This window comes from Myotis nattereri, assembly GCF_964212035.1.
Source record: "Myotis nattereri genome assembly, chromosome: 1".
Classification (NCBI taxonomy): Eukaryota; Metazoa; Chordata; class Mammalia; order Chiroptera; family Vespertilionidae; genus Myotis; species Myotis nattereri.
In genome coordinates this window covers 182,869,579-182,895,996 of record NC_138075.1, presented here as the reverse complement: position 1 = coordinate 182,895,996, position 26,418 = coordinate 182,869,579, and the positions used below count along the sequence as shown (strand labels likewise).

The following is a 26,418-nucleotide window of genomic DNA, read 5'->3' as shown; positions in this document are numbered from 1 at the left end:
CATCTGCCTTTTATCTTTGTAGCAACAGGTAATTCAGTGTCGGCCGGTCAGTTATTATGCGGAGGTTTGTTTTCCACTGATTCACTTTCAAACTGGTGCGCTGCTGTGGCCCTCGCCCATGCTTTGCAAGAAAATGCCACCCAGAAAGAACAGTTACTCCGGGTTCAACTTGCTACAAGTATCGGAAACCCTCCGGTTTCTTTATTGCAACAGTGTACCAACATCCTCTCACAGGTGAAGTGCCAGTGAAACTTGACTAAGGGCGTGAGGGAGGTTTGGCTTACATGTTTTGATGCCAATGATATAAGAATTTAAGGCTGTTCTTCGTAGACTATGGAAATGAAAAAGGGAAGGGGCAAGGACTGACTTACCTGCTTATTAGCTCATTGTAACCTGAAACAGTTTTGTAGAGAAAAAGTTATAAATATTCTTACAAGAATGGTTTTGCCAAATAGTGTTACAACAATAAGGTCTGCATCATGATGGAAACACATATTCTAGGCAGAGGTGTTTATTGGTTTTTCTTTTTCAATCATCCACAGTGTTCTTGCATGTCATTTTAATTCAGCTCACTTTAAGAGAGGGAGTAAAGTCATTTGCAGCCATATACCTCCCTTTTTCTCTTCCCAGACCCAGAGCAATTGAACTTCCTTTCAGAAAACAAAACTAGAATACCAGTCCATGGCTTGTATAGTTAAACTGTATATCCCTTGATGTTTATGAGTTCTCAAAACTCCAAGGCATATAATTTACCTAGTATGATAGAGGAAAGCATAACTAAAAATGTTTGCATTCCTTTAGACTATCGATAAGAACAGTAGTCTCAAAGTATCAATTCTAACTCATTTAGGAATATCACTTACTATTAGATGATTTGCCTACACGAGCCAGACTTGCTGTTGAACAATTCAAGTTCCTGCTTTAGCAACAGGGTAAAGGCATCAACATTCAGAGTCACTGGGTGGGGAGGAAGTAAAAATGTGGGTAAGTCTAAATTGCTGTATCCTCTGGAATTGTCTGATACCCCATCCCATGATAATGTGCCATATCCTCCTCAATTTTTAATTTTGCTATATTTATAGAATTGTTTTATTGTTAGATTTAAAGAAACATCAGTGTCATCCATAGGAAGTGATAAATGAAAGCTTAAAAATTAACTGTAGCCCTGGCCGGGTGGCTCCGTTGGTTGAAGCGTTGTCCTGTACACCAAAAGTTTGCAGGTTCGATCCCTAGTCAGGACTCATGCTGAAGGCAAACAGTTGATTCTTACATTGATGTCTCTTGTCTGTCTCTCTCTCTCTCAAAATCAATAAAAACATATCCTTGAATGAGGATTTAAAAACTTAACTGTAAGTGAAAGGGGAGTTAAAAACTCCCTTTGTTGTTTAACATTGCTTTACTTCAATTGAAAGCTTATAGCTTTGATTTATCATTTATCTCTTATTGTTTAAAGAATCTATCCCAAAATATTCATATTTTTATTTATTTAATACTTGGCATTTCCATGTTGCTGTCAGTTGAAAACAGCTTTTCTTAAGCCAAACAATAATTAACTGTCTAACCACCATCACTATAGACTTTGCTCTAACATTGTAATTATAACTCATGCATAAAGAGAAATCCTCAAGATAATGGTGTCTTCTTGCTCTTAGTAATCACAGTGCTATAAAATTATTCTTTCTCCTCTAAAATAAATGTGCATTGTTATATAATAAAAGATTAGAACTGTTCTGTCCCAAAGTATTAGTTTGGGTCTGTAGAAACTGTATTTGAGGGATTTTTTCTAGATTTAAATTTTTCTAAAGCAGTAATATTTATGAATAATTTTTAATGTATAATTTACAGGGTGATAAGATCGACAGACGGGTATGTATCATTTGTGTAAACTTAGGCATTTTCCTCTTACAGCAAGGCTTTTCTTTGTCTTGGGTTTGCTGATTGTTTTTTTAACCGCTTGTTTGAAGTTATATTCTACTCACACTTTCATGTGCCAGCAAGTTGATCTCTATCATAAGTGGCTCTATAGTTTTTCTCCTTGGGATATTGTAGTGGTTTTCCTAAGAACTGTGGGAATGACCATCTGAAGCTATACTGTGCCTCCTCCCGGGATGCTTACACTTTCAGAAATTCCTTGGTTTTGGCTTTTGGTGTTTTTTTGTTTTTGTTTTTGTTTTTCACCCAAGCTTGCTTCTTTATTTCCCTTAAAAACATTTCAACGGTAGTAAAATTTATGATTAATAATTTTGCCAGTAAGTTAGTCATTATATGAAAAAAATAGTGGCCCGGTGCTCAAAATTTGTTTACAGGGGAGGGGGTGTTCCTCAGCCCAGCCTGCACCCTCTCCAATCTGGAACCCCTTGAAGGATGTCCTACTGCCAGTTTACAGGGATTGGGCCTAAACCGGCAGTCAGACATCCCTCTCGCAATCGGGGACTGCTGGCTTCTAACTGCTCACCTGCCTGCCTGCCTGATTGCCCCTAACCACTCTGCCTGCCGGCCTGCTCGCCCCCAGCTGCCCCCCACTGCCAGCCTGCTTGCCCCCAAATGCCCCCCCCTGCCAGTTTGATCACCCCCAACTGTCCCCCCTGCTGGCTTGCTCGCCCCCACCTGCCCTCCCCACTGGCCTGCTTGCCCCCCTGCTGGCCTGCTCACTCCAAACTGCCCCCCCCCCCACTGTCCTGATCACCTCCAACTGACCCCCACTGATGGCCTGCTTTCCCCCAACTGGCCCCCTGCTGGTCTGCTTACCCCCAGCAGCCCCACCCCTCACCACCCTGATCACCCACAACTGCCCTCCCCTCTTGGTCTCTAACTGCCTCTACCTCAGCCCCGCCACCATGGCTTTGTCCAGAAGAACGTCCGGAAGGTCTCCTAGAAGGTCTCCCAGTCTAATTAGCATATTACCCCTTTATTATATAGATAGAGGCCTGGTGCATGGGTGGGGGCCGGCTGGTTTGCCCTGAAGGTTGTCCCGGATTGGGGGGGGGGGGTTCCCTTGGGGCGTGGCGTGGCCTGGGTGAGATGCCCGTGGTGGTTTGCAGGCCGGCCATGCCCCCATGGGTGAGGGTCCCCGCTGGGGGGGCGTGGCTAGCCTGGGTGAGGGGCTGAGGACTGTGTTCAGGCTGGCCACACCCCCTTCAGGATGGCGGGTCCCGCTGGGGTGCCTGGCCAGCCTTGGTGAGGGGCTGAGGGCTGTTTTCAGGCTGGCCAAGCCCCCCAGTGGGGACCCTCAACCCATGAGGGTGTGGCCAGCCTGGGTGAGGGGCTGAGGGCCATTTTCAGGCTGGCCACACCCCCTTCAGGGTGGGGGTCCCCGCTGGGGTGCCTGGCCAGCCTGGGTCAGGGGCTGAGGGCTGTTTGCAGGCTGGCCACACCCCCTTCAGGGTGGGGGTACCTGCTGAGGTGCCTGGCCAGCCTGGGTGAGTGGCTGAGGCTGTTTGCCGGCTGGCCACGGCCCTGGGCAACCCAGGCTCCCAGACCCTCCTTGAGCGGAGGCCACAGCACTTGGAAGCAGGTATCTGGGATTTATTTATCTTCTATAATTGAAATGTTATAGCCTTGAGCGGAGCCCACAGCTGGCCAGGGCAGGTGGGAAGCTTGGCTTCCTCCATTGCCAGGGGCAACCCAAGCCTCCTGTTCACTCCAGCTCCGTGGCCATGGCCATCTTGGTTGAGTTTATTTGCATACTCTCTCCTGATTGGCTGGTGGGCGTGGCTTGTGGGTGTAGCAGAGGTATGGTCAATTTGCATGTTTCTCTTTTATTAGATAAGATGTGATGGTTTTTATATTAATTAGGTTCTTGAAAATGTACAATAGTAAGTATAATTTTCTAATTTGAAATATTTTAAATTAAATATTATGGGTTATTCTAGATATAACCCATATACTATAACTACTATTGGGGATTATTTTTTTATGTGTGTGTATGGTGAGTTGGGAGAAAATGTGATTTGTTGGTTTTGTTTTGTTTTGTTTTGTGGAGTCGTTGGCAAAAAGAGGAGTGTACCTTAATGTTCATGTTTGGGCATATGTTCAGTTGTGGTGTGGGTAGTAATAACTGAGGTCCTGTTGGGAATTGATCTCTGTTTATGAGCATGATTTAACACATGTTAATAACTCACACACAGACATATTTGGCCTGAAGTATTTTTGATATTAGGTAAAGTATTTTATAAGTATACATGTCAGTAATTTGAGAGGGAATTTTTTGTAGGTATAATTTACACACAGTAAAATGCAGTTAAGTGTTCAATCTGATGATTTTTGGTGGTTAAATATATATCTCTGAAACTACCACCCAAAACAATATTTATAACATATTTATAGTCCTAAAAAGCTCCATCATGCCCTTTTCTTATTAATTCTCTATCCCCAGAGGCCATAGGAAATGAATCTACAGAATGAATCTACAGAAAATAATACTACAGAAAATAATACTCTAGAATCTCATTTTAAAACTTTAACACTAGAATTTTAAAATATTGGCTTTTCAAATTTTTTACAAAGAATGGAAAAATACTAAACTTGAAATCCACAAAGTAGGAATAAGAGATAGTTTTATTTAGAAAATATAATAAGGGAAACATAATAGCTTATGTTGAAGATAAGATGACTCAGCCTTAATTATTTTGTTTGTGGTTCTCTTTCATCCTGTAGATTATGTGATTTCTAGTAACTAAACTGTCAGGGTGGTCTGAAATTATAATTTCAGTGTCTGTTTGTTTTTCAAAATATATTCATTTTATGATGGTACAGTGGGCAAATACTGTAGCATTTTTGTACTCAGTAGTAGTTTCTTTTTCTTTTTCTTTTCATTTTAAAACATTTAGAAAAATAGGAAGTGGAAAGAGAATAATGTTCCTCATTCTACTACCCAAAGATAACTACTGGCAGAATTTCAGGCATTTTTTCTATACTGTTTGTTTATAGAGCAGTGTTCATATATTCCATTTTATAGTCTGTATTTTTTCTTACAGTTATTTGTCATGTTATTAAACACTAAATCAACATCACTTTCTATTATTGTATAATATTTCACCAGATTGATATACCATTGGTTAGTTAACCATAGGTTAGTTAACCATCTCTTTATTTTGGATATTTAATTATCTACCATTTACTCTGTTGTGTATCATGGTTTGGTGAACATCAGAATAATATAATCTGCATAAAAATGCATTATTACATAGTCCTCACTTTGCATGCTTCCAGTATGCATGAGTTTCTGTTAATGCAGCAACGCAAGGACTGCCTATATTTCACTGAGGTAATAATAAAAAAAATTATCCCAGCAGTTAATATTATTGTTTTCTTTTTTCAGATCAGCTTTATTCTGCCATCTATTTTAAATTTGGAGCATTAGTTCTGCTTTTAATATGCTAGTTAGAGAGTCATAGGATTGCAGAGCTAGAAACTAGGATAATAGTTTATAACATTTGTAAAGCATTTACCATACACTGTTCTAAGTTCTTTACATGTATTTAATCCTTTCCACAGCTCTGTGAGATAGGTATTGACTATTGCCCTTATTTAAGGATGTGGAGGGGAAGTAAGTAAGGTTTTATGGCTATTGAGTTTAGAACCAGGATAGAAATACTGGTATCCTCCTAATGAGATCATTTAATCCAACTCCCTCTTACAAAATGAGGAAATTTGGGCCCACATAACATTTGGTTCTTCCAATTTCCAACCAAATGTCCTTTTTATTGATACCGTAATGCCACTCTTAGAATTAAAACTTCAGTTCTTTAAAAATATATATATGTTCTTTTGAAATGGGTAATACATGGTTTAGAAATCAAAATGATACAGAAAGGTATACAATAAGAAGTCTTGGCCCCTATCCTAGTTCCCTGCCTCCTATTATTCAAATGATTTGCCAGGTAAAGGGCATTTCTTTTATACACTCAATGCTTTTTATGCATACCCACTGTCCTGCACCTTGGTTTTTTCTTTCATTTAGTGCCACTTTACACTTCCACTAGCTAAGTAAAATAAAATTGCAGTGTACTAGATTATCTGTTTCCCCACAGTCAACAGCATGGTGTCAGACTTGTATTCTTGCCAATCTGATGGGTGATAAAAAATATTGTCTCACTGAGTTTTAATCTGCATTTCCCTTACTAAATGTTGAATCACTTTCTGTATGTTTGCACATCAGTTAAAGTTTTTCTGTGAACTCTCCTTTTTTATGGTTTATCTACCCATTTTGCTATTGGATTATTAATCCAATTTATTGTTTATAAGAACTTTATTTTATATTTAGGAGTTCAACCCTTGTCTGTGATAACTTACAAATATATTTTTTCCTGAGATGTCATTTGTCTTTTGACCTGAGTGTTTTATTTTGGATTTATTTTATTTTATTTTTGTATCACTTTCCTTTTATTGTTTCTACTTTGCCATACTTAAAAGGCCTTTACCACTTCAAGATTTTAAGGAATTTGCCCATATTTTTATATCATACTTTCTGGTATAATTTTTTTCATTTAAGTCTATGTTCCACTTTCCTCAATGTGATATGAGATATGTATCCTCTGATCTTTTTTAGATAGCTATCTAGTTCCAACATTTTTTAAGTCCATCTGTAACCCACTGATGGTTTTGTGCTGGCTATATTCATTTCTCTTTTTTATTTTTTACAGTTTCCCTAGTTATTTTTGCTTGTTTATTTTTCTATATGAACTTGAGAACCAGCTTGTTTCGTTCCAGAGGGAAAAAATCTGTTGGTATTTTTATTGGGTCACATTAATTTTCTAAATTTTATTAATTTTATAAATTAATATAGACTTAATATCTTCATAGTCTTGAGTTTTTCTATCTAAACATGGTTTCTTTCTGTTGATTTGTATCTACTTTCGTGCTCTTTAGGAATGGTTTTAAATTTTCCTAGGTTAGGTTTTACAGTTTTAATTAGGTTCATTCTTGTGTACTTTGTATTATTTTGTAACTATAATAAAGGGGATATTCTATTCTCTCTTAGTTATGTTTGACTTTACTCTTCTTATTCTTCAATTAGACCTCTAAGAACATACTTCTAGAAGATTCAAACTTGAATCTAATTGCACATTTGTTCACTCAGACATTAGCCAGTGATTTGTTAGGAAGCCTTTGTATATATGAAATAGGTGTATTTGGCACCTACAAATGGAGTTCCAAGTAATACTAAACTTTTTATATATAACCAGAGAAAATCAATAAAACATTTGCATCTATGACTTGAGTAATTAGGTTTAAGTTCTCTTAGGCACAGAGTCGATTGAGAATAAGTGTATATATTTTAACTTTTCAATTTACTTGGGTAACATGAAGATGTATTATGGGCATAGTAAAGTCATAGAGGCAAGGAAAAATAATTCATGTGAAAATTAAATTCATGCTAATTAATGCTTACTTGGCAAATCATTTGAAGAGGTCTAATTTAAATTTGTTTAAGTATACTGGAAAATAGATTATAGAAAGGCCAAGATATTGACATCAAGACTCATTAAATTAGAAATTTAATGCTAGAAATTTTCAAAACGTGATGGTTGTTATCTTAAATTCATAGTTCTCTAGATCTTTGAATAATTATATTATGGTTATTTTCTGAAATTGCTCCCAAAAGTAATACATTACTGTGCCAATATCCATTATTTTGTTCCAAAAAGTTTTGTTTCACTTAATAAAAAAATATAGGTTACATAATATAATATCGGCTGTGAAGATGTTATCAGCAAACAGAATTTCCCACAAAGCAGATATAAATCTGTTGTATCAAAATTTAGAAAACTATAATTTGGATGGATAGGTTAGTGTTCAGTATTGTTTAATTATACTTTGCAGCACTGTAGTTAGTGATTTGGGGCACTTAGCTAACTTACATAAATCTTTTTCTCCTTCATTATGTTTGTGATTTTTTATTATCTATCATTTTGTCAGTGAGTTTGTAACATGGCTTGTTTATTTTTCTGTTAGAGAATATATTCTTTAATGGAACTTAACTAAATAATTCAGAAGATTATTTCTTTGTATTTTTCTCAGTGTTTTTTGAAGGAAGTAGAATTTGTCCTTTTACTCGAAACTTGTTTTTAAATTTTTAATTGAAACATCAAAACTTTATCTGGCTAATTAACTTTTTTATAAAGTGACTTAGGATTGATACATTTTTTAAAGCATCTATATCATACACTTCTTCCTTAGCAGACCAGGTTTTTCCACTAATAGTGTTTTAGATAACCCAATATATGCTTAAGAACATGAATAAGTTCTGATTCCTTACTTTTCATTTCTTACTGTCCAGGACAGCTCATAGAAGAGACAAGAATACATTCTCTTGTTCAATTTTTAAAATCTGGATTCCTGACACATCTTTTATAAGATGTTAAATACGTTTTTATGCAAATGGGGAAGAATCTTAGGGCAACTTTAAATTTGAAAAAAAGTAAAATGGGGTTTCTGCTGACTTATCTATTTCAGGGAAGCAAAATACAAACAAGAGTTGGACTACTGATGTTGCTTTGTACCTGGCTAAGTAACTGTCCAATTGCGGTAACACATTTTCTTCACAATTCAGCCAATGTTCCATTTGTATCCTTTATACTGTTGTAAGATACATATAAGTAGTTATCATTGTCATTTTTATTTTTTCCTCTCAGTTCAAAGTAGCTCTATGCCCCAAATATTTGAATTTTCTTTATTTGAACTTTTTAAACTGTTAAAGTGGTTAATGGCGCCTGCTTAAGCTGTGTGTGTGGGGGTGTGTGTGAGTGTTTGCTAGGACTATATAGAATTTCTTATGAAAACTTATATGAACTACATGTCAAATTCAAATTATAAAATAAAATACTGTAGATACTTTGAACAATTAGTCTCCTTAACAAAGATTTCAGCTTACAGGACAAATTGCAGAAAATCTTGGAGAGGAAGAGCAGTTGGTCCAAGGCTTATGTGCCCTTCTGTTGGGCATTTCTATTTATTTCAATGATAACTCACTTGAGAACTACATGAAGTAAGTAAGGGGGAAATGCTAGGATAAATGACTTATTAATATTATCAAAAGAAAATGATAAATATATTTGTGCCAAAATATAATGTAAACCAAGTTTTTATGTTTCATCATGACTTTTTTTAAGCATCTCAATATACTTATCTCTGTAGAGAGAAACTAAAACAACTAATAGAGAAGAGGATTGGCAAAGAGAATTTCATAGAGAAACTAGGATTTATTAGCAAACATGAGTTGTATTCCAGAGCGTCTCAGAAACCCCAGCCCAACTTTCCCAGCCCAGAATACATGATATTTGATCATGAGTTTACAAAGCTGGTAAAAGAACTTGAAGGTAAGATAAGGACTTTTATATTGGTACTTTTATTAGAAAGTACCTATGATTATATTGTATATGCATATTCTGGTCTTGTGCAGATTTTATAAGCTTAAAAGTGGGGTTTTTTTTCCTCCTCTTGATGTGTAGCCCATTGAAGGGTTTTCGGCCTTCAGTAAGATTGGAAAGATTATTTCTTTCTCATGCAGTTAGGCCATATGTTTTTACTGATTAATTCTTAATAACATAGTATTTTAAATGTTTAAAATAAATTTTAAATAAGCTTTCTTTTATAGGTGTGATAACTAAGGCTATTTATAAGTCCAGTGAAGAAGATAAAAAAGAAGAAGAGGAGAAAAAAACATTAGAACAGCATGACAGTATTGTGGGACACTACAAAAATATGATTCGAGAGCAGGTACGTACTGATAAATACACTCTCTCACATACTGATACTTTTCTACTTTAGAAAAGAGTTTTTCCTGGCATTTCAAATGTAAGAGGATACAGAAAGTAAAACACGCTGTTTTCCTAAATAATTCAAAAGCATCTGAGTATTCAATAAACTGAGTATTCATATGTCTTAAGCAGTATGCAGGATGTGAATAAAGACATGAGTCAGACATGTTTCCCTATCACAGTCTCATGGGGAGACAAACCTATAAATAGATATGACACATGGATTATAATATACTAGAGGCCCAGTGCATGACATTCGTGCACTGGGGGCAGGGCGTCCCTTAGCCTGGCCTGCATCCTCTCGCTGCTCCTTAGCCCTACCTCAGAGGCAAGAGAGGCTCCCGCCTTCTGGCTGAGCGGCACTCCCCTGTGGGAGCGCACTGACCACCAGGGGGGCAGCTCCTGCATTGAGCATCTGCCCCCTGGTGGTCAGTGTGTGTCATAGCAACCAGTCATTCTGCCGTTTGGTCAATTTGCATAATAGGGTTTTATTATATAGGATTAAGTCCAGTGATAAGAGATAATCAAAGCTGTATGGCAGCACTGAGAGGCACCTAATTTAGCTAAGTAGGAGCAGAGGCTTCAAGAAAACAGAAGCTGAGCCCCAAGAGGATGGCCAGGAGTAAGCTAGGCAAAAGGAGAGAGAAGAAAGAGTCAAGAGATGTAACTGGCATATAGATAGAACATTTGGTAGCTGTATAAAGGAGGCAAGGCTTGAAGGCGGGAGCCCAAGAAGGAGGTGGTTGTGGTGGGCTAGGGGAGGAAATTGGAGCACTGATGATGGCGATGATGATAATGGCTGCTGGTTTTTGTTTGCTATGTTCTAGGTAATCACTAAGCACATTTAAACACAATCCATCGCTACAAAGTAGTTAATGTCTTCGGTTTAGAATAAATGAGGAATCTGTGACAGAGAATTTAACCTGTCCAGGGTCACTCCATGAGTGGTGGAACAGAATTCAGATACATGTGTTACTGGGACTCTAAAGCTCATACTTTGTGGTATAGAGTCAACCTGAAAAAAGGTGGAAACTAAGGAAGATAAAACTGGTAGGACTTGGTAATGATTGGATGCAGGTGTGAGGAAGCATAAAGGGTCAAATATGATCTTTAGATCACTGTCTTACACAATTGGATAGCTGATATTGAGTTAGATAGAATAGGGAACAAGAAAGGGAGCTGATTTATTAGAGTGGGTAATTATGAATTTAGTTGAAATTACATTTTCAAAATCATCAATTGACATTTTCTTTTCAGGATACCAGAGAAGCTCCCATTTGCATTTTGTTGAGCACCACCAATCTTCCATTGCTTTTCTTAAAAATGTTTCTTAGTTTTTTCTTTCAGTTAATTCCTCATCCTGGTACCTTGATTGGAATCCTAGAAAGTGCTGTACTGGTAGTAATATCTGGAAAATGAGATTATTGATGTGGTTAAAATCCCAGTGTCATAAATTCCAGTACACTGGTGGCAGGTCATGTGGGCCAGCCCTCAACTCCTGCCATTGTGCACAGCCTGAGGCAGGTGTGGCAAGTAAGAGCTTGGATGGAGCCCTCTAAATGACAACTGCCTGTGTGTGTTTTTCTTCCCCATAGTCTATTCTTGAGATTGAAATTGTAAGAAAGAATAAAAATCTATTTATGTAAAAGCTTAATATGCTACTAGTAAGTGTCTGACCCAGCAGTCAACCTTTTGGTCGACCGCTCGACCAGTCGCTATGATGCACACTGACCACCAGGGAGCAGACGCTCTGACCGGTAGGTTAGCTTGCTGCTGGGGTCCAGCTGATTGGGACTGGGCAAGATGGGCTGGACACGCCCTGGAGCCCTCGTGCTGTCCCTCCCCAGCCAGCCAGCCCCCATCGCCCCAATTGTCCCCAATCACCAGCCAGGCCGGGGACCCCACCTGTGCATGAATTCTTGCACCGGGTCTCTAGTAGTGTTATATTTATGGTTCAGTCTGAGCCTTTCGTGTATGAGCAAATCAGTAAATTAGAATCAACCTTGAATGATCCAAATTTGGATTATTAAACTACCCATGGTTATTAGGATTTTTCATCTATATCTTAGTACGAATATGTAATGTCTTTAGAGCACTAGAAAACAAATACTTGGAATGTGATGTGATTTATCAGCCTTTGAATCTGATAAATATGGTTGATTTGGAAGAAAAAAAGAGTGATTTGACACAGTTACTTATAATGACTTTTCTTTAGAAATGTTTCTTGAAAATATTTACACCATTTATTTTTTTTTTAAATATATTTTATTGATTTTTTACAGAGAAGAAGGGAGAGGGATAGAGAGTTAGAAACATCGATGAGAGAGAAACATCGATCAGCTGCCTCCTGCACGCCCCCCAGTGGGGATGTGCCCGCAACCAAGGTACATGCCCTTGACCGGAATCGAACCCGGGACCCTTGAGTCCGCAGGCCAATGCTCTATCCACTGAGCCAAACCGGTTCGGCAATATTTACACCATTTAAAATGCTAGTTGAGCCCTAGCTGGTTTGGCTTAGTGGATAGAGTGTCGGCCTGCAGACTGGAAGGTCCCAAGTTTGATTCTGGCAAGGGCACGTGCCTGGGTTGTGGGCTCGATCCCCAGTAGGGGGTATGCAGGAGGCAGCCAGTCGATGGTTCTCTCTCATCATTGATGTTTTCATCTCTCCCTCTCCCTTCTTCTCTGAAATTAATAAAAATTTATTTTTAAAAAGCTTTTAAAAAATAAGTAAAAATAGAATAAAATGCTATTTAACAATTAGGCAATAAGCATAGAGAGCTATAAAATGTTTATATACACTTTGACATTTGAGAATCCATCCTAAGGAAATTCTCCAAAATTCAGGACAATTATATGGACTAACATATTTATGGTAATAAATTTACCATATAGAGAAATGGAAAGTGGCCTCAGTGTTGCTTTTGAATATAAATCATAGTACATCTACTGATTAGATATTAAGTGAGCATTAAAAATTATGATCGTGGCCCTAGCCTGTTTGGCTCTGTGGTTAGAGCATCAGCCCCTGGACTGAAGGATCTCGGGTTCCATTCCTGTCAAGGACACATATCTTGGTTGCAGGCGAGGCACATGCGGGAAACAACCAATTGATGTGTCTCTCTCACGTCGATGTTTCTCTCTGTGTGTCTCTTCCCCACTTTTCCACTCTCTTTAAAAATTAGTGGAAAAAATATCCTCAGATAAAGATTAACAAAAAAAAATTATGATTATGAAACTGTTAGCAACATGGGGAAATTATGAATGAATAGTCAGTAAATTAAAGGTTACAAATGTTCTTTTACATGATTGTCTTTAATGTGAAAAGTAATATAGGTGCATATGTATAATACATATACTACCTTTTTTAAGTAGTTTGGTTTAAATTTCTTAAATGATTTGATGGACCATAAAATGGAATTTTTCAAATTGACCCTCCTCACTCCCAATAATTGCAGACAGGTTGCAGGATGTATGATAGTGCTTCTTCATGGGGTTTTATGATAACTGGACTTGGTGCATATACTGCCTAATTATTGAACAGTTTTGGAGTGTTGAGTACTTTAACATCCTGACCCAAAGTAATCTCTCGTTAATGCTAATTGGTTTGAATTTACAACACTTGAATTATGTTTTGTTTCACAGGATCTGCAACTTGAGGAATTAAAGCAACAGATTTCTACATTAAAATGTCAAAATGAACAGCTCCAAACAGCAGTCACACAGCAAGTATCTCAGATTCAGCAACACAAAGATCAGTATAATCTTCTTAAAGTACAGCTAGGTACGTGTGTGTAGGTGGCCATCACTGTTGCAATGAGTTGTCCAACACAGTCAAACAGATTATTTTTGTAGACTAGTCTTTCTTTAATCTTAAATCAATCACTGTGACAAACATGTCAATCAGATTTTGAAGTTCAGCCTCCTTGCTACTTGTTTGATTTTCTGGTGCATTGACTTTCAGCCTTTGGGTGTACATTAGAATCTCCTGAGTTCTGGGGGGGCGGGGGGTTGTTGTTGTTTTTTGTGTGTGTGTGTTTTTTATATAGCACCAGTACTTATCGGATGGGTACTGGACTTATCAGGGTGATCACTTTGTAAGTTATATAAATGTCTAATCACTATATTATACACTGAAACTAACACAATATTGTATGTCAACTATAATTGAAAAATATAAAATATTTTGTTTATTTATTTTTAAAATATATTTTTATTGATTTCAGAGAGGGAGAAAGAGAAAGGTAAAAACATCAGTGATAAGAGAATTATTGATCGGCTGCCTTCTACACGCCCCCTACTAGGGATCAAGCCTGCAACCTGGGCATGTGCTCTTGATCGGAATTGAACCCGAGACCCTTCAGTCCGCAGGCTGACACTCTATCCACTGAGCCAAACCAACTAGGGCTGAAAAATAAATACTTTAATTAAAAAATAAATAGCACCAATACTGAGACCTTACTGTGTTTCTGATTTAATTTGTCAGGTTTGGGTCCATGCATCAGTAATTACTACAGGCTCATCCCCAGGTGATTCTAATGTATAACCAGTTAAAAATGACTGGTCTAGCCCAGCCAGCATGGCTCAGTGGTTGAGCGTCGACCTATGAACCAGGAGGTTGAGGGTCAATTCCTGGTCAGGGCACATGCCTGGGTTGTGGTCTCAATCCCCAGTCGGGGGCATGCAGGAGGCAGCCAGTCAATGATTCTCTCTCTTCATTGTTGTTTTTTTTCTCTCTCTCTCCCTCTCCCTTTCTCTCTGAAATCAATGAAAATATTTTTTTTTTAAAAAAAGATGACTGATCTAATTTTTTTATTTCCTTGTCTACAAAGTTGAGCTGATAAAGGCATCTGGGTCATTTTGGAATTAAATGAAATAATATTAGTAAAATTCTAGTTCAGTGCCTGGCACATGGTAAGAGCTCCAATTCTTGTAAATAGTATGATCACCCTGTAGTGCTTATGATAGGAATGTTAGCTACTTAGAAATGTAGTTTGTTTATATCAAAGTGATTAAAATTTTCAGAAAAATTACCTATTTTACTTCCTTTATTTATGACAATAATTTGTCAGTTATTTTAGTCCATATAGAAGGCTATTCCTTTCAGGACATTTTTTTTAAGGGATTTTATTTTCTCTTATGTTGGCAGAATTAGAATTGAAACTAGTATCATTTTTAATCTTAGATCACCAAACCATGCAGTTTAGTCTTAATAAGACTATTCTGCTTTTCTCCCAGAAACCCTGAAAATATCATTAGTTCATTATTTTTATCAACACACTATTTTGCAAAAATGAAATGTGCTTACAAAAGTGCTGCCAAACTAAATTAAGCGAATTATATATTTTTATTTGAATCTTCTAATTCAAAAAATGAAAAACTTAAGTTTTTTGCTGGCTTTTCACATTTTATGCTTGTCTAATAGGAAAAGACAATCAGCATCAAGGTTCTCACAATGATGGGGCTCAAATGAATGGCATTCAACCAGAAGAAATTGGTAGGTTGCGAGAAGAGATAGAAGAATTAAAAAGTAATCAGGAACTTTTACGAAGCCAACTGGCCGAAAAGGACTCTTTGATTGAAAAACTGGTAAGTAAGTGTTAAAAATTTTTAAAAAAGAGGTCAAGAGTAATCTTCATTATCCTGCTTTTTTTTTTTCTGGATCCCTTAAGCCAAAGTATCATGATAAGATTTTAGAATATGAGCTGTGTCAGACTGTCTGAAGTTTCACTGCTTCCTAGCTAATTGACTGTAAGCAATTTAACTATGAAAACGTTGTAGACAGTATGTGGTATCTTGAAATTTTATCAAAATTAAAATGTTGGGCCCTGACCAGGTGGCTCAATTGGTTGGAGCATCGTCTTATATGCCAAAACGTTTAGGGTTTGATTCCCTATCAAGGCACATACATCTAGGTTGTGGGTTCGATCCCTGGTTGAGGCACTTGAGGAAGGCAACCAATCGATGTTTTTCTTTCACATCAATGTTTCTCCCTTTCTCTCAGGTGAGGATTTAAAAAAAGAAAAAAAATTAAAATGTTGGTATGAAATTTTTTGGTAAAGATTTACATGTACAGTTCTGTTTTGTTTTGTTTTCCTATCTCTTTAGAATGAATTTATTTCATAATTTATTTTTATGCTATTTGTAGAAATCTTCCCAAACATCCCCAGACACAAATGAAGCAACAGCTTCTGCTAGAGATTCTGAAAATATTGCAGAATTAAAACAGGTAATTGTCCAGCTTGATCCAAGTTCTGTTTTGTCTTGTTTTAATTATGATAGAATAGCCACCTTTCAGTTCTATTAATCTAGAGCTACTTTGTGTTGTGCGAGCAAAAACTGATAGTGATGAAAGCCATATGCAAATCCAGAAGCTGTTGTAATTATATGGTAATGGTATTTGCTTGTTATTGTGTTTTTTAATTTTTTAATGGTGTTCTTTTTAAGAGATCTCAGCATCTCATCAGATTATTTGTAGATTATCAGTGAACTAAATTAAGGAGAACATAATTATGTTTATAAGCTACAAATATCTATACTAATAAAGAGCTAATTTGCTAATGGTCAATAACGTTTTAACTGTAACGACCATGTCATTAGCATATTAGCTGGGGCGTTGCTGGAGACGGGGTGGAAGCAGGGAAGCGCCCGGAGGGGGCGGGACTATCCCATGCCGGGGAGGGCAGGGGTGAGAGCCCATAGCACCCCCCTCACCAGCCCTTCGCCACCCACCGCTCGCACTCTGAGTGCCCGCGGCCCACCTGCCAGGGCAAGGAGCACAGCGCAGCAGGCGGGAGGCTTCCATGCCCTCCTCTAGCGCCATGATGGGGTGGAGTCGCAGCGTTGGTCCAGAGACGGCTAGGAAGCAGGGAGGCGCCCAGAGAAAGCGGGACCAGCCCTAGGCGACTTGAGGGACTGAGGGCGGGGCTTGAAGCAGCCAGAGAAGGCCAGAGGGTTTGGGGGCTGGGCCAGGCGTGCTGGAGCTCTAAGTGGACAGGTTCGGGTGTCAAGGTAGGGCTGCAGGTGGGTGGGTGGCACCATGCGATGTCACACGCTGGGCTCCTAGTGAAGTTATAAAATCTTATGCCTAGCCGAAACCGGTTTGGCTCAGTGGATAGAGCATCGGCCTGCGGACTGAAAGGTCTCTGGTTCGATTCCGGTCAGGGGCATGTACCTGGGTTGCGGGCACATCCCCAGTGGGAGATGTGCAGGAGGCAGCTGATCGATGTTTCTAACTCTCTCTCTCCCTTCCTCTCTGTAAAAAATCAATAAAATATATTTAAAAAAAAAATCTTATGCCTAATTTATACAGTATTGACCATGATAATTGCTTTGTTAAGTGTATTGGTTATTTAAACCTTTCTGTCCAAAAAAAATATTGGTTTTTAGAATTGAAAAGAAAAAAACGGGAGGTAAACTTGTGTGTATGTCCTGAAAATAGACATTTCCTTGATGAGTTTACACCGCAAATGTTTTTTCTCTCTTAGGAACTGGCAACATTAAAGTCTCAGTTAAACTCAAAATCTGTGGAGATCACCAAACTACAGACAGAAAAGCAGGAGCTGTTACATAAAACAGAAGCATTTGTAAGTTAGTTAATTTTTTTTCTCCTGAAAAATAGAAAACACAAGGTTAAGATGTTGTTTCTCAACCACTGTGGAAAAGAAGCAAATTTGTCAAAAATTCACTTCCCTTTAGCCAGAGTTCTAGTCATATCTGCTTCTTGTCCGTGGTGGCAGTCTCAATGTTATAGTCAGACTCAGCCAGTCAGTTTAATCAGATACTTAGTGGTTCATTTTGCTGATATTTGTATTTCATCCTGTCTCTGTACCGTCAGTCAAGTTAGGTTTACTGCTGGTATAAAATTGTGAGAAACCTTGTCGAGAACCCATGCAATTCACAGGGGTCCAAGCCATCAGACAAGAAGGCCCTCCTGGATAACCACCTCTCTGTTCTGGCTTCTGCTGAGTGGTTGATTGGATCAATGAGTCACACATGCAGCCTCTTTACAAATGGTTGTCCAGCCACCCCCTTGATGTTTCACCAGAATATGCCTTGTCATTTATTGCAATAGAGATAGGCTGATGATTTTCTAAATTTTTAAATTCTCATTACCTTTTACTTACCAATTCCTTCTTCAGTTTCTGTCTCTCCTCACATTTTATTTTAAGCAGCAAGGAACTAGACCACGCCCTTGACACTTTGCTTAGAAATCTCCTCACCTAAATGTCCTCGTTCATCACTTACAAATTCTACTTTCCACAGAACACTAGACATAATTTAGCCAAGTTCTTTGTCACTTTATAACAAGAACTAGAGGCCCAATGCACGAAATTCGGGCAAGAGTAGGCCTTCCTTCCCCCGGTGCCGGCACTGGCTTCCCTCTGGCACCCGGGACCCGGGTTTCCCTTGCAGACCCGGCTTCGTCCGGAAAGACATCTGGTCTAATTAGCATATTATGCTTTTATTATTATAGATTGCCTTTCCTCCACTTTCCTGATTTCCATCTCAGACCTCAGCCAAAACCACTTTAACATCCATATTCCTATCAGCATTCTGTTCATGATGATACTCATTTTCTCTATGAGCTTCAAAAACTACTGATGTAGAAGGAAGGCTGTCGGCATTATTACAAGAGACTAAAGTGGAAGCTTTCTCTACAGCTCTCCTTTTTTCTTTCTGAGCCCTGACCAGAATTGCCTTTAATGACCATATTTTTGCCAACAATCTCTTCAAGGCATGTACACTTTGTCTAACATGCACCTGAAAACTCTTCCAGACTCTACCAATTCTAAAGTCCTTTACACATTTTTAGATATTTGCTATACCAGCACCTCACTTCCCAGTATTTTATAGAAAAAAAGGTGGGGAAAGACTGAAAAACTGATTTAAGAATACCTCCTATAACTCTTAAGAAAATACTTACATTTCACCAGTTAATGGCATTCAGCTCAGTGTTCCCACCTACCTCTCTGAGATGATAGTGTCAATGAAACTTAAAGGAATTTTATGAGGAAACGGCTTTGAAAACTATTCCCTGCTAGTAAATGCTGTGTTACAGCTACGTGAGAGCTGTTCTGTTGGTTGCTTTCCTGGTGTGACCTTGAGGCAGCTTCACCCAGCCTTCCTCATCCTCTGCTGAGATCGGTGCCCCCCCCCCCGCCCCCCCGCTCTTGTCTTCTGCTTACTGTAGGGATCACTCTTCTTTCTAGGGAGAGCACTTTATTCATGTAAATATGTGAGGGAATTACATTTTCTGTTATTGGAAATAAAATTTTAAAATAGCAAGAAAATTAAATCACCTTTGGGGTTTCATATTGATCATAACTTTAAAGAAACTGTTTTTTCCCCTAATTTCTACTTTCAGGCACAATCAGTTCCTGTATCAGGAGAGAGTGAAGCTGCAATAGCTGCAAAAACTACTGATGTAGAAGGAAGGCTGTCGGCATTATTACAAGAGACTAAAGAGTTAAAGGTTGGCTTTGGTGAAACTTTTATTTACTGTATATTATATGAAATGAACTCCAGGAAATTAGAGTTTATTCACTTAATTTCTCAAATTCTTAGATTTATGAAGAAAGCTAATGAGGTGTAATGTTATCTTACAGTCTTTATATTCTGTTACCCAAAATGGCACAAATGAAGATTTTTTAAATGCTTTTTCAAATAATTGTGCCAAATATGTAAAGTAAGAATACATCAGAATGTACTTTGAAAGTGAAAATAGTTTTCTTATCAGTCTCTAATCACAATAAGAAACAGGAATGCAAGTTTGGCTAATACACAAGCCACGTGTAAGCTTTTCATAGGCCAAAGAACACGGGCACATGAAATCCTGCAGCCCATTGTGCGACATAGAAACCAGAATAAAGAATAAAAGGAAGGAATGAGGTGGTAGTAAAAAAATAAATAAATAAAAGGCATGCAGGAAAAAAATGGGAAAAGGAAGATAATGTGTAATTATGCATTTTGGATTATGGTCAAATTATTTTTAAGCCATTGGTTTTGCTTGAAGCTATTTTTTTCTGCCTTTAATTGTATGTATAAAGTTGGGATGAAATTTTTTTTTTAAACTTTAGTTCTACTTCTGATGCTAACCAGGCTTCTGCTATAAAATTTTTTGTGTGTTTATCCCTCTGATTATCTGAAATGGTATTGTCTCTTAGGATTTATTGAGGAATAACTGATTAAAAATATTTTTTTGATGTTAAATTGTATTTTTCACAGTAACCATCTTTGATGTATAACCTAACATAAATTCTCATGTTACTGGATGAGTGTATGTTTTAAGCGTCCTATCACCCTGACCAGGTTGCTCAGAGCGTCGTCGTCCCAATCCGCCAGGGTTGCGGATTCAATCCCTGGTCAGGACACATACAAGAAGCAACCAATGAATGCATAAATAAGTGAACCAACAAACTTAACAAACTGACGTGTCTCTCTATCTCTCTCTCTCTCTCTCTCTCTCTCTCTCTCTCGCCCCGCCCCCTCTTCTCTCTCTCTAAAATCAATAAATAAAATTTAAAAACAAAACAAACAAAAAAACCTCTACCCTTAAACTCCTTAGATTGGACAGATACAGTGACTTATCATAGAAAGAACCTACTTGTTTAAAACCTTCGGAGAGTTAATACTAATTTTAGATTCGTGATTTTCACCTTTCTTTTCCTAGAATGAAATTAAAGCACTGTCTGAGGAAAGAGCTTCTATTAAAGAGCAGCTGGACTCATCTAACAGTACCATTGTCATTTTACAAAATGAGAAAAACCAGCTGGAGGTGAACATTAAAGATTCTAAAAAAGAACAGGATGATCTCTTGGTGCTGTTGGCTGATCAGGATCAGAAAATATTGTCATTAAAGGATAAACTCAAGGGACTCGGTCATCCAGTAAGATTGAAATGTTTCTCAAAATGTTATATATTATCTTTCTTTATAATGTATTTTTAAAATTATATTGTACCATGGAAATATTGTGCCTATATATCTAGAATACAGGCATAGATACGTTAGGTACATGAATTCAGTATCATCTATACAGTGTTCACCGAGTTGACTTAAGATGCAGATTGGGCAGATTTCAGCATTTGTTAACTGTTCTCTTTGGGGCTTTGAGCCTAGAGAGTGAATTAATTTGATTGTTCCTGTCATAACAAGACTCTTATCACCCAAATGTGGCATTCTGTTTTGACTTGTTTGGTTCAGGTGAGAGTTATAGCCATCTGTAGGCCAGTTAACCTATATGTCTCATCTCATATTAAAAATGGCAGAGCAGTCAGGGAGAGGACAATGGGGGGCGGGGGTGGGGGGAGGATACTTATGTAATACTTTAAACAATAAAGAATTTGAAATGAATGAATGACAGGAGCCTTAAGCATTAAAGCAAGGAAATCAGATAGTGTATAACCTGGTATACTTATGGGAATAAAGAATTTATCAATAGATATATTATGTATTGAATGTGAAGTGAGAAATCTTCATAATGTTAAATGTTTATTTTCTAATTAGGAGGAAGAAGAGGATGAACTTGAATCCATAGACCAAGATGATGAGGATGATGAAGATGAAGATGATGACAAGAGCCAGGGTGATAACTAGCTTTAAATTTTCTAGGAATGATAGAGATCTAATCGTAACTTTGAACATGGAGTCTTAAGAGAGTGCTTTGGTTTGCCTCCACAATAAAACTTAAACCAAGTGGGAAACATTCACTAATAAGACTATCAATGTATTTTTTTAAACAACGCCTCCCATGTTGAAAACCCTTAAAACTCTTAACTTTATGCAGAACACACATCCTTTATTGAAATTCATCTGAGCTGTCCCAAAATATAATTTTTAAAGAGCTCCAGACACCAAAAATATACCATTTTAAGGCATATGATGGCAATGCCATTTGCCTTAGTTCATTGGTTACATAAGTTCTGTCTTTGTCTATTATTTTCACTTTTTCAGAATTTGTGACTTTAAGTACTAACACATTAGATTTAATGTGTATTGGAATCACTGTTTCTAAATTCAGTATTGGAGTTCTTAGCTATTGATTTCCTTTTAAAGAAATGAAGTTACTTAAAGGCAAGATAGTGTGGGCAGGAGGTGGGGGAATAACATATCATCAGCCCTCCATCCAGTACTGCTCCTGTGTTGAGCAGGACAGGACAGTTTAGAATGAGTGCCTTGACACCTGATACGCTGCATTCTGTGCCTCAGCAAAGACTGAGAAGGATGCTGACACAGCCATACGGAAAGCGCTTCTGAGCAACTTTTGCAACAGTGTAAGCATGTGGTTGGTTTTGGTTTTAAGCTAAATGTTAAAATACAAGTTAACCACTCACACAACTCAGATTTAATATTGTTGTTTGATTATTATAAAACATATTATGTTCCTAGTGTTAAAAAGACCCAGACTATGATTTATGTAATTTATTGGCATTTTTGCTGAATAGATTTAAGTCAGATAATAGATTTTTAAAAAGCAGATGAAGCAATGTGTCAAAATTTAATGTTTTCGTAATAAAAATAGATATTATGGACACTTAATCCCTGGTCATCGTTTCCTTTCCTCTCAGATTTTGAGAGAAGTATTCTTCAAAAAAGATAAGGCAAGTGGAAGTAGAGTAAGTACATTACTGTACCTGATTGTTAAAAGCAGTCTGATTCAGAACTAATGATTAGGATTGCCTAAGGTTGGAGGAACTGATTGGAGCAGAAGTAGAAGAGGTTGGAGAAGGGTTTAAATGTTCCTAAATTGAGCATTAGAGGTCTTGGCAACAGTTTTCCTTTAAACAAGTAGTTTTACTTAAAGGCAAGACAGATATATCATCTGGCTTCTGGCCTCAGGAATCATTTGAGTAGTCCACCAAGGGACACAAACTTTTGAAAGAGAAGAAGCGTCTTTGCATGTTTTGAAAAAGGAGATGGTTATGTGTCACAGAGCATTTGTGAACCAGCACGTGCCCCTGTCCCCTCCCACCGCTACCAACACATCCTGAGGACCTTGTCATCAGAGAACACATGACTATTACCGGACCAGCTCAGGCTGTGTGACGTCTTGCTAAAGTTGACACCCGTAATAAACAACTGGTTAATGACTTCATTTCAGGCTAATAAAATGGGTCGGGAGTAAGAATGAGACTTCCATAGATAATGGGATACCAAAGATCTACAGAAAGAAACATCTACAAAACCAATGATAGTTTGCCAACTGTCAGTCACTCAGGCTGCCCTGGAGTAGAGAAGACACGAGACCTCGAAGCTGCACATTCCAGCCTGGAGCCCAAAGGGACCTCTTCCTAACCATACCATAGCGTTTTGTCGGGATTGCTCTGGAGACTTCTACACTTGTCTCTCTCTGCCTCCAGTCTGGTTGTGGCCTCTCCCACAGCCTCCCATCATCCTTCATACTCACCACAGGAAGCTTTCTAAAATGCCGATGGGAGGAGAGAAGAGATTGTGGTTGCCTGCTGTTTGGATCCTTAGCCAGGTGTGTTAGGGTCCTTTGTGCTCTCCATCTTTATCTCCAAGTATATTTTAGAACCATTCCAAAATACTTGCTGGTACAGCAAATATCCTGCTTTTTCAACCCTCACTTTGCTTTTGCACATCCTCTTTCCTCTGCCCATTTGTCAGCCCTCTCATTAAAGGCTGTTTTTCTATGTATTAAGAGCTACAACAGTGGAGCAGTCATCATAAAGCATAAAATATATTTGTCTTCGTGATTTGAAATTTTATTCAAGAGTTTACACCTCTAGAATCATCATCCAGAGTTACTATGAAAGGTAAAATAATAGCTCATGTTTGGGGTTTTTTTTTATTAATATATTTTTATTGATTTCCCAGAGGGAAAAATAGAAACATCAGTGATAAGAGAATCATTGATCAGCCACCTCCTGCACACCCCACACTGGGGATAGAGCCCACAACCCTAGCATGTGCCCTGGCCAGAAATTGAACTATGACCTGGTTCACAGGTCCTCACTCAACCACTGAGCCACACAGGCTGGGCATAACTCATGTTTTAAAGGATACTAGTCTAAAATTATGCTGATTAAAAAATCAAACCCTTAAGTTTAAAAGTTTTGTTGCAGCCAGGTAAGGGCCTCTTACCTGTATTGTAACAGAAAAATTAGTTCATCCCATGAATATTGAGTGTATGATGTGCTGGGCACTGCTGTAGACACGAGATACCATAGTTAGTGAATAAGACAAGAATAAGGTAAATGTCTTCCTGAAATGACTCAGATTCTGAAGGAGTAAACAAGTACGGAAGACAATGTGGGGTGCTTTGTATCTTCTGGAAAGGCGTTTGCACCTTATCCTGAGCTTGATGGGAAACCAGAGGACTGGTTAGAGCTGATTTCTTTTTCATCGATAATTCTTTGTTGAGAATAGTCTAGGGCAGCAATTTTCAACTGGTGTGCCGCACGAATTCCAAAAACATACAATACCTTACTATTTAATCAGGGGTACTGACCTCTTTTCCCTTAGATAGTAAAATGTAAAAATGACAGCAGCCAACAAAATAATAGCTGTCCGGTGAGAATCAAAATTGTAGCTTTTCTTTTTCTCAGATTGGCAAAAAATATATTTTTAGGTGTGCCACAGAATTTTAGTAATTATTTTATGTGCCATGAGATGAAAAAGTTGAAAACCTCTGGTCTGGGAGTCGGGGGAGGCTATTGCCATTATCTAAGCAAAAGCAGGTGTAGTCACTACATTGTAGGGGTAGAGGTGTCTAAAGTGGTAGGATTTGGGATATATAGGGTGTCCCAAAAATGTATACACACACTTTGAATGATTATAAAGGCAGTATTTATTAAAATACATTTAATTTTCAAAATTGAGCTAAGCTGTTAAAGTGTGTATACATTTTGGGGGGCACAAAAATGTATACACAGCTTTTGGACAACACAGTTTGTTTATATTAAATGAACAATGACATCTCATCCCAGAGCAAATTTGAGCCTTGGAATATTATAGGTGGAACTGAGAAGACTTAATGAATTGCATGTGTCTGGGGAGTAGGGGAACAAGAAAGGTCAAGAGTAACTCCTGGGGTCCTGGCCAGTGGTGCTCGCTCAGTGGTTAGAGTGTTAACTCGAGCACTGAGGGGTTAAGGGGTTACTGATCAAGGGCACGGACTTGGTTTGCAGGTTCAATTCCCAGTTCCCGGCAGGGTGTGTGCAGGAGACAAGCAATCAATGTCTGTCTGTCTCTCTTGCCCTCTCCCCTCTCTCCTACACACACACACACACACACACACACACACACACACACACACATTCCTTCCTCCCTCCCTCCCTCTAAAAATCAATGGAAAAACTATCAGTGAGTGAGGATTAAAAAAAAAAGGTAACTCCTGGGAACAGGTGGTGCACTTTGCTGACCTGAGAAGCTGGAAGAGCAGGTTTGTAGTGGTGATCTGGAGTTGTGGTTTTAGGTTTGCTAAACCTGAGACCCAGTAGGTACGTATATACACATAGATATGTTCAGTAGGCAGGTTACATAGAAATTTGGAGTTCACTGGGGCTGAAAAAAATAGTATATAGATGGTCTTTAAGTCCCTCCAGCAGGATAAGTTCTCACAGGGAGTGAGTGTAGCGGGAAGGCAGCCAAGAACTGAGCTTTTGGACAACACTTTATATTAAATGAACAATGAAATCATCTCACCCCAGAGCAAATTTGAGCCTTGGAATTAAGTGGAAAACTGAGAAAGCAATGACCTTTGAACTGATTTGCTACTGCAATTTTGGAAAAGTAAAACTTAATTATTTTATATACTGCTTGAATGAAACTTTATTCTGTTGATGCAGACTGGTTCTTTATTAGTGAATCTAAACCTGATTTTGATAAATCTGCCCTGCCAACCAAAGAGGAGATATAAGTATTTGAAGAAAATGTTCGTTTACAATCGCATATCATTTGAAACATTTTTAATGCAAGTTATTTTATCAAATTGTCCTATTTTATCAAATTGCCTCTCTTGTGGATTAGTGACTTGCTTCTCTGCCAGAAACTCTAAAGATAAGTTATTCTTGCAATTTTGTATGTCTACAACTCAGAAACTTTAGGATTTCCTATAACTTTTCAAAATGAAAATTGAGCCAAAGGGAAAACCTTAAGTGACACATATCTATCTTAAAGTGTGGTTTCCCTTCCTGCAAGTTAACTCATTTTGTCTAGACATAGGTTTTTTTCCATATCCACTCTAAGCAGTCATGACTAGTTGTTTTAGTTCCAAAAAGCTTTATACATCGACCTTGCTACAATTACACATCACTTTTGGTTTTGCTCATTACAAAAACATGAGACCACATTGTAATTATATTTTCTACTGATGAGAATATAAATACATGAATCTCTAATACCTGGTTTTGCTAGTCTTTTTCCAGCTCTAGCTTTTAAATTCTAGATTTATCTAAATTTATTTTCTAAATCTAGTGGGATATCTGTAGTAATAAAGCTTGCCATTTTGGGCTAAGTTTTTCCCCTCTCTGTGACATTTTATGCTCCTAATACTCACATGAAACAGCTTGTTTCTGATTCAAAATGAGTTTCCATAAATAAAGCCTATAAAAACAAAAAAGTAGGCAACTGTCTTGCAGCACAAAAAGGTTAGCATGTTTAAAAATCGAGATAAATAAAAGCTTAAGTATTACTTAG

At 37.9% G+C, this 26,418-nt stretch overlaps 1 protein-coding gene across 2 annotated transcripts in view; it reads left to right on the top strand.

Moving 5' to 3' along the window:
- The window catches only part of USO1 (USO1 vesicle transport factor), a 78,259-nt gene extending 55,347 nt beyond the window's left edge, over positions 1-22,912 (top strand). The window contains exons 13-25 of one of the 2 annotated variants that reach the window (XM_081101014.1): positions 23-234; positions 1,846-1,866; positions 8,458-8,568; positions 8,871-8,989; positions 9,139-9,320; positions 9,599-9,720; positions 13,404-13,542; positions 15,184-15,347; positions 15,907-15,987; positions 17,246-17,344; positions 19,126-19,233; positions 20,431-20,646; positions 21,265-22,912. In XM_081101014.1, the coding sequence (XP_080957140.1) occupies positions 23-234; positions 1,846-1,866; positions 8,458-8,568; positions 8,871-8,989; positions 9,139-9,320; positions 9,599-9,720; positions 13,404-13,542; positions 15,184-15,347; positions 15,907-15,987; positions 17,246-17,344; positions 19,126-19,233; positions 20,431-20,646; positions 21,265-21,354 (1,664 nt within the window). In that variant the 3' untranslated portion in view covers positions 21,355-22,912. The remainder of the gene's footprint in view (positions 1-22; positions 235-1,845; positions 1,867-8,457; positions 8,569-8,870; positions 8,990-9,138; positions 9,321-9,598; positions 9,721-13,403; positions 13,543-15,183; positions 15,348-15,906; positions 15,988-17,245; positions 17,345-19,125; positions 19,234-20,430; positions 20,647-21,264) is intronic. The other variant, XM_081101015.1, reaches the window with a different exon arrangement.
- Positions 22,913-26,418: the final 3,506 nt, after the last annotated feature.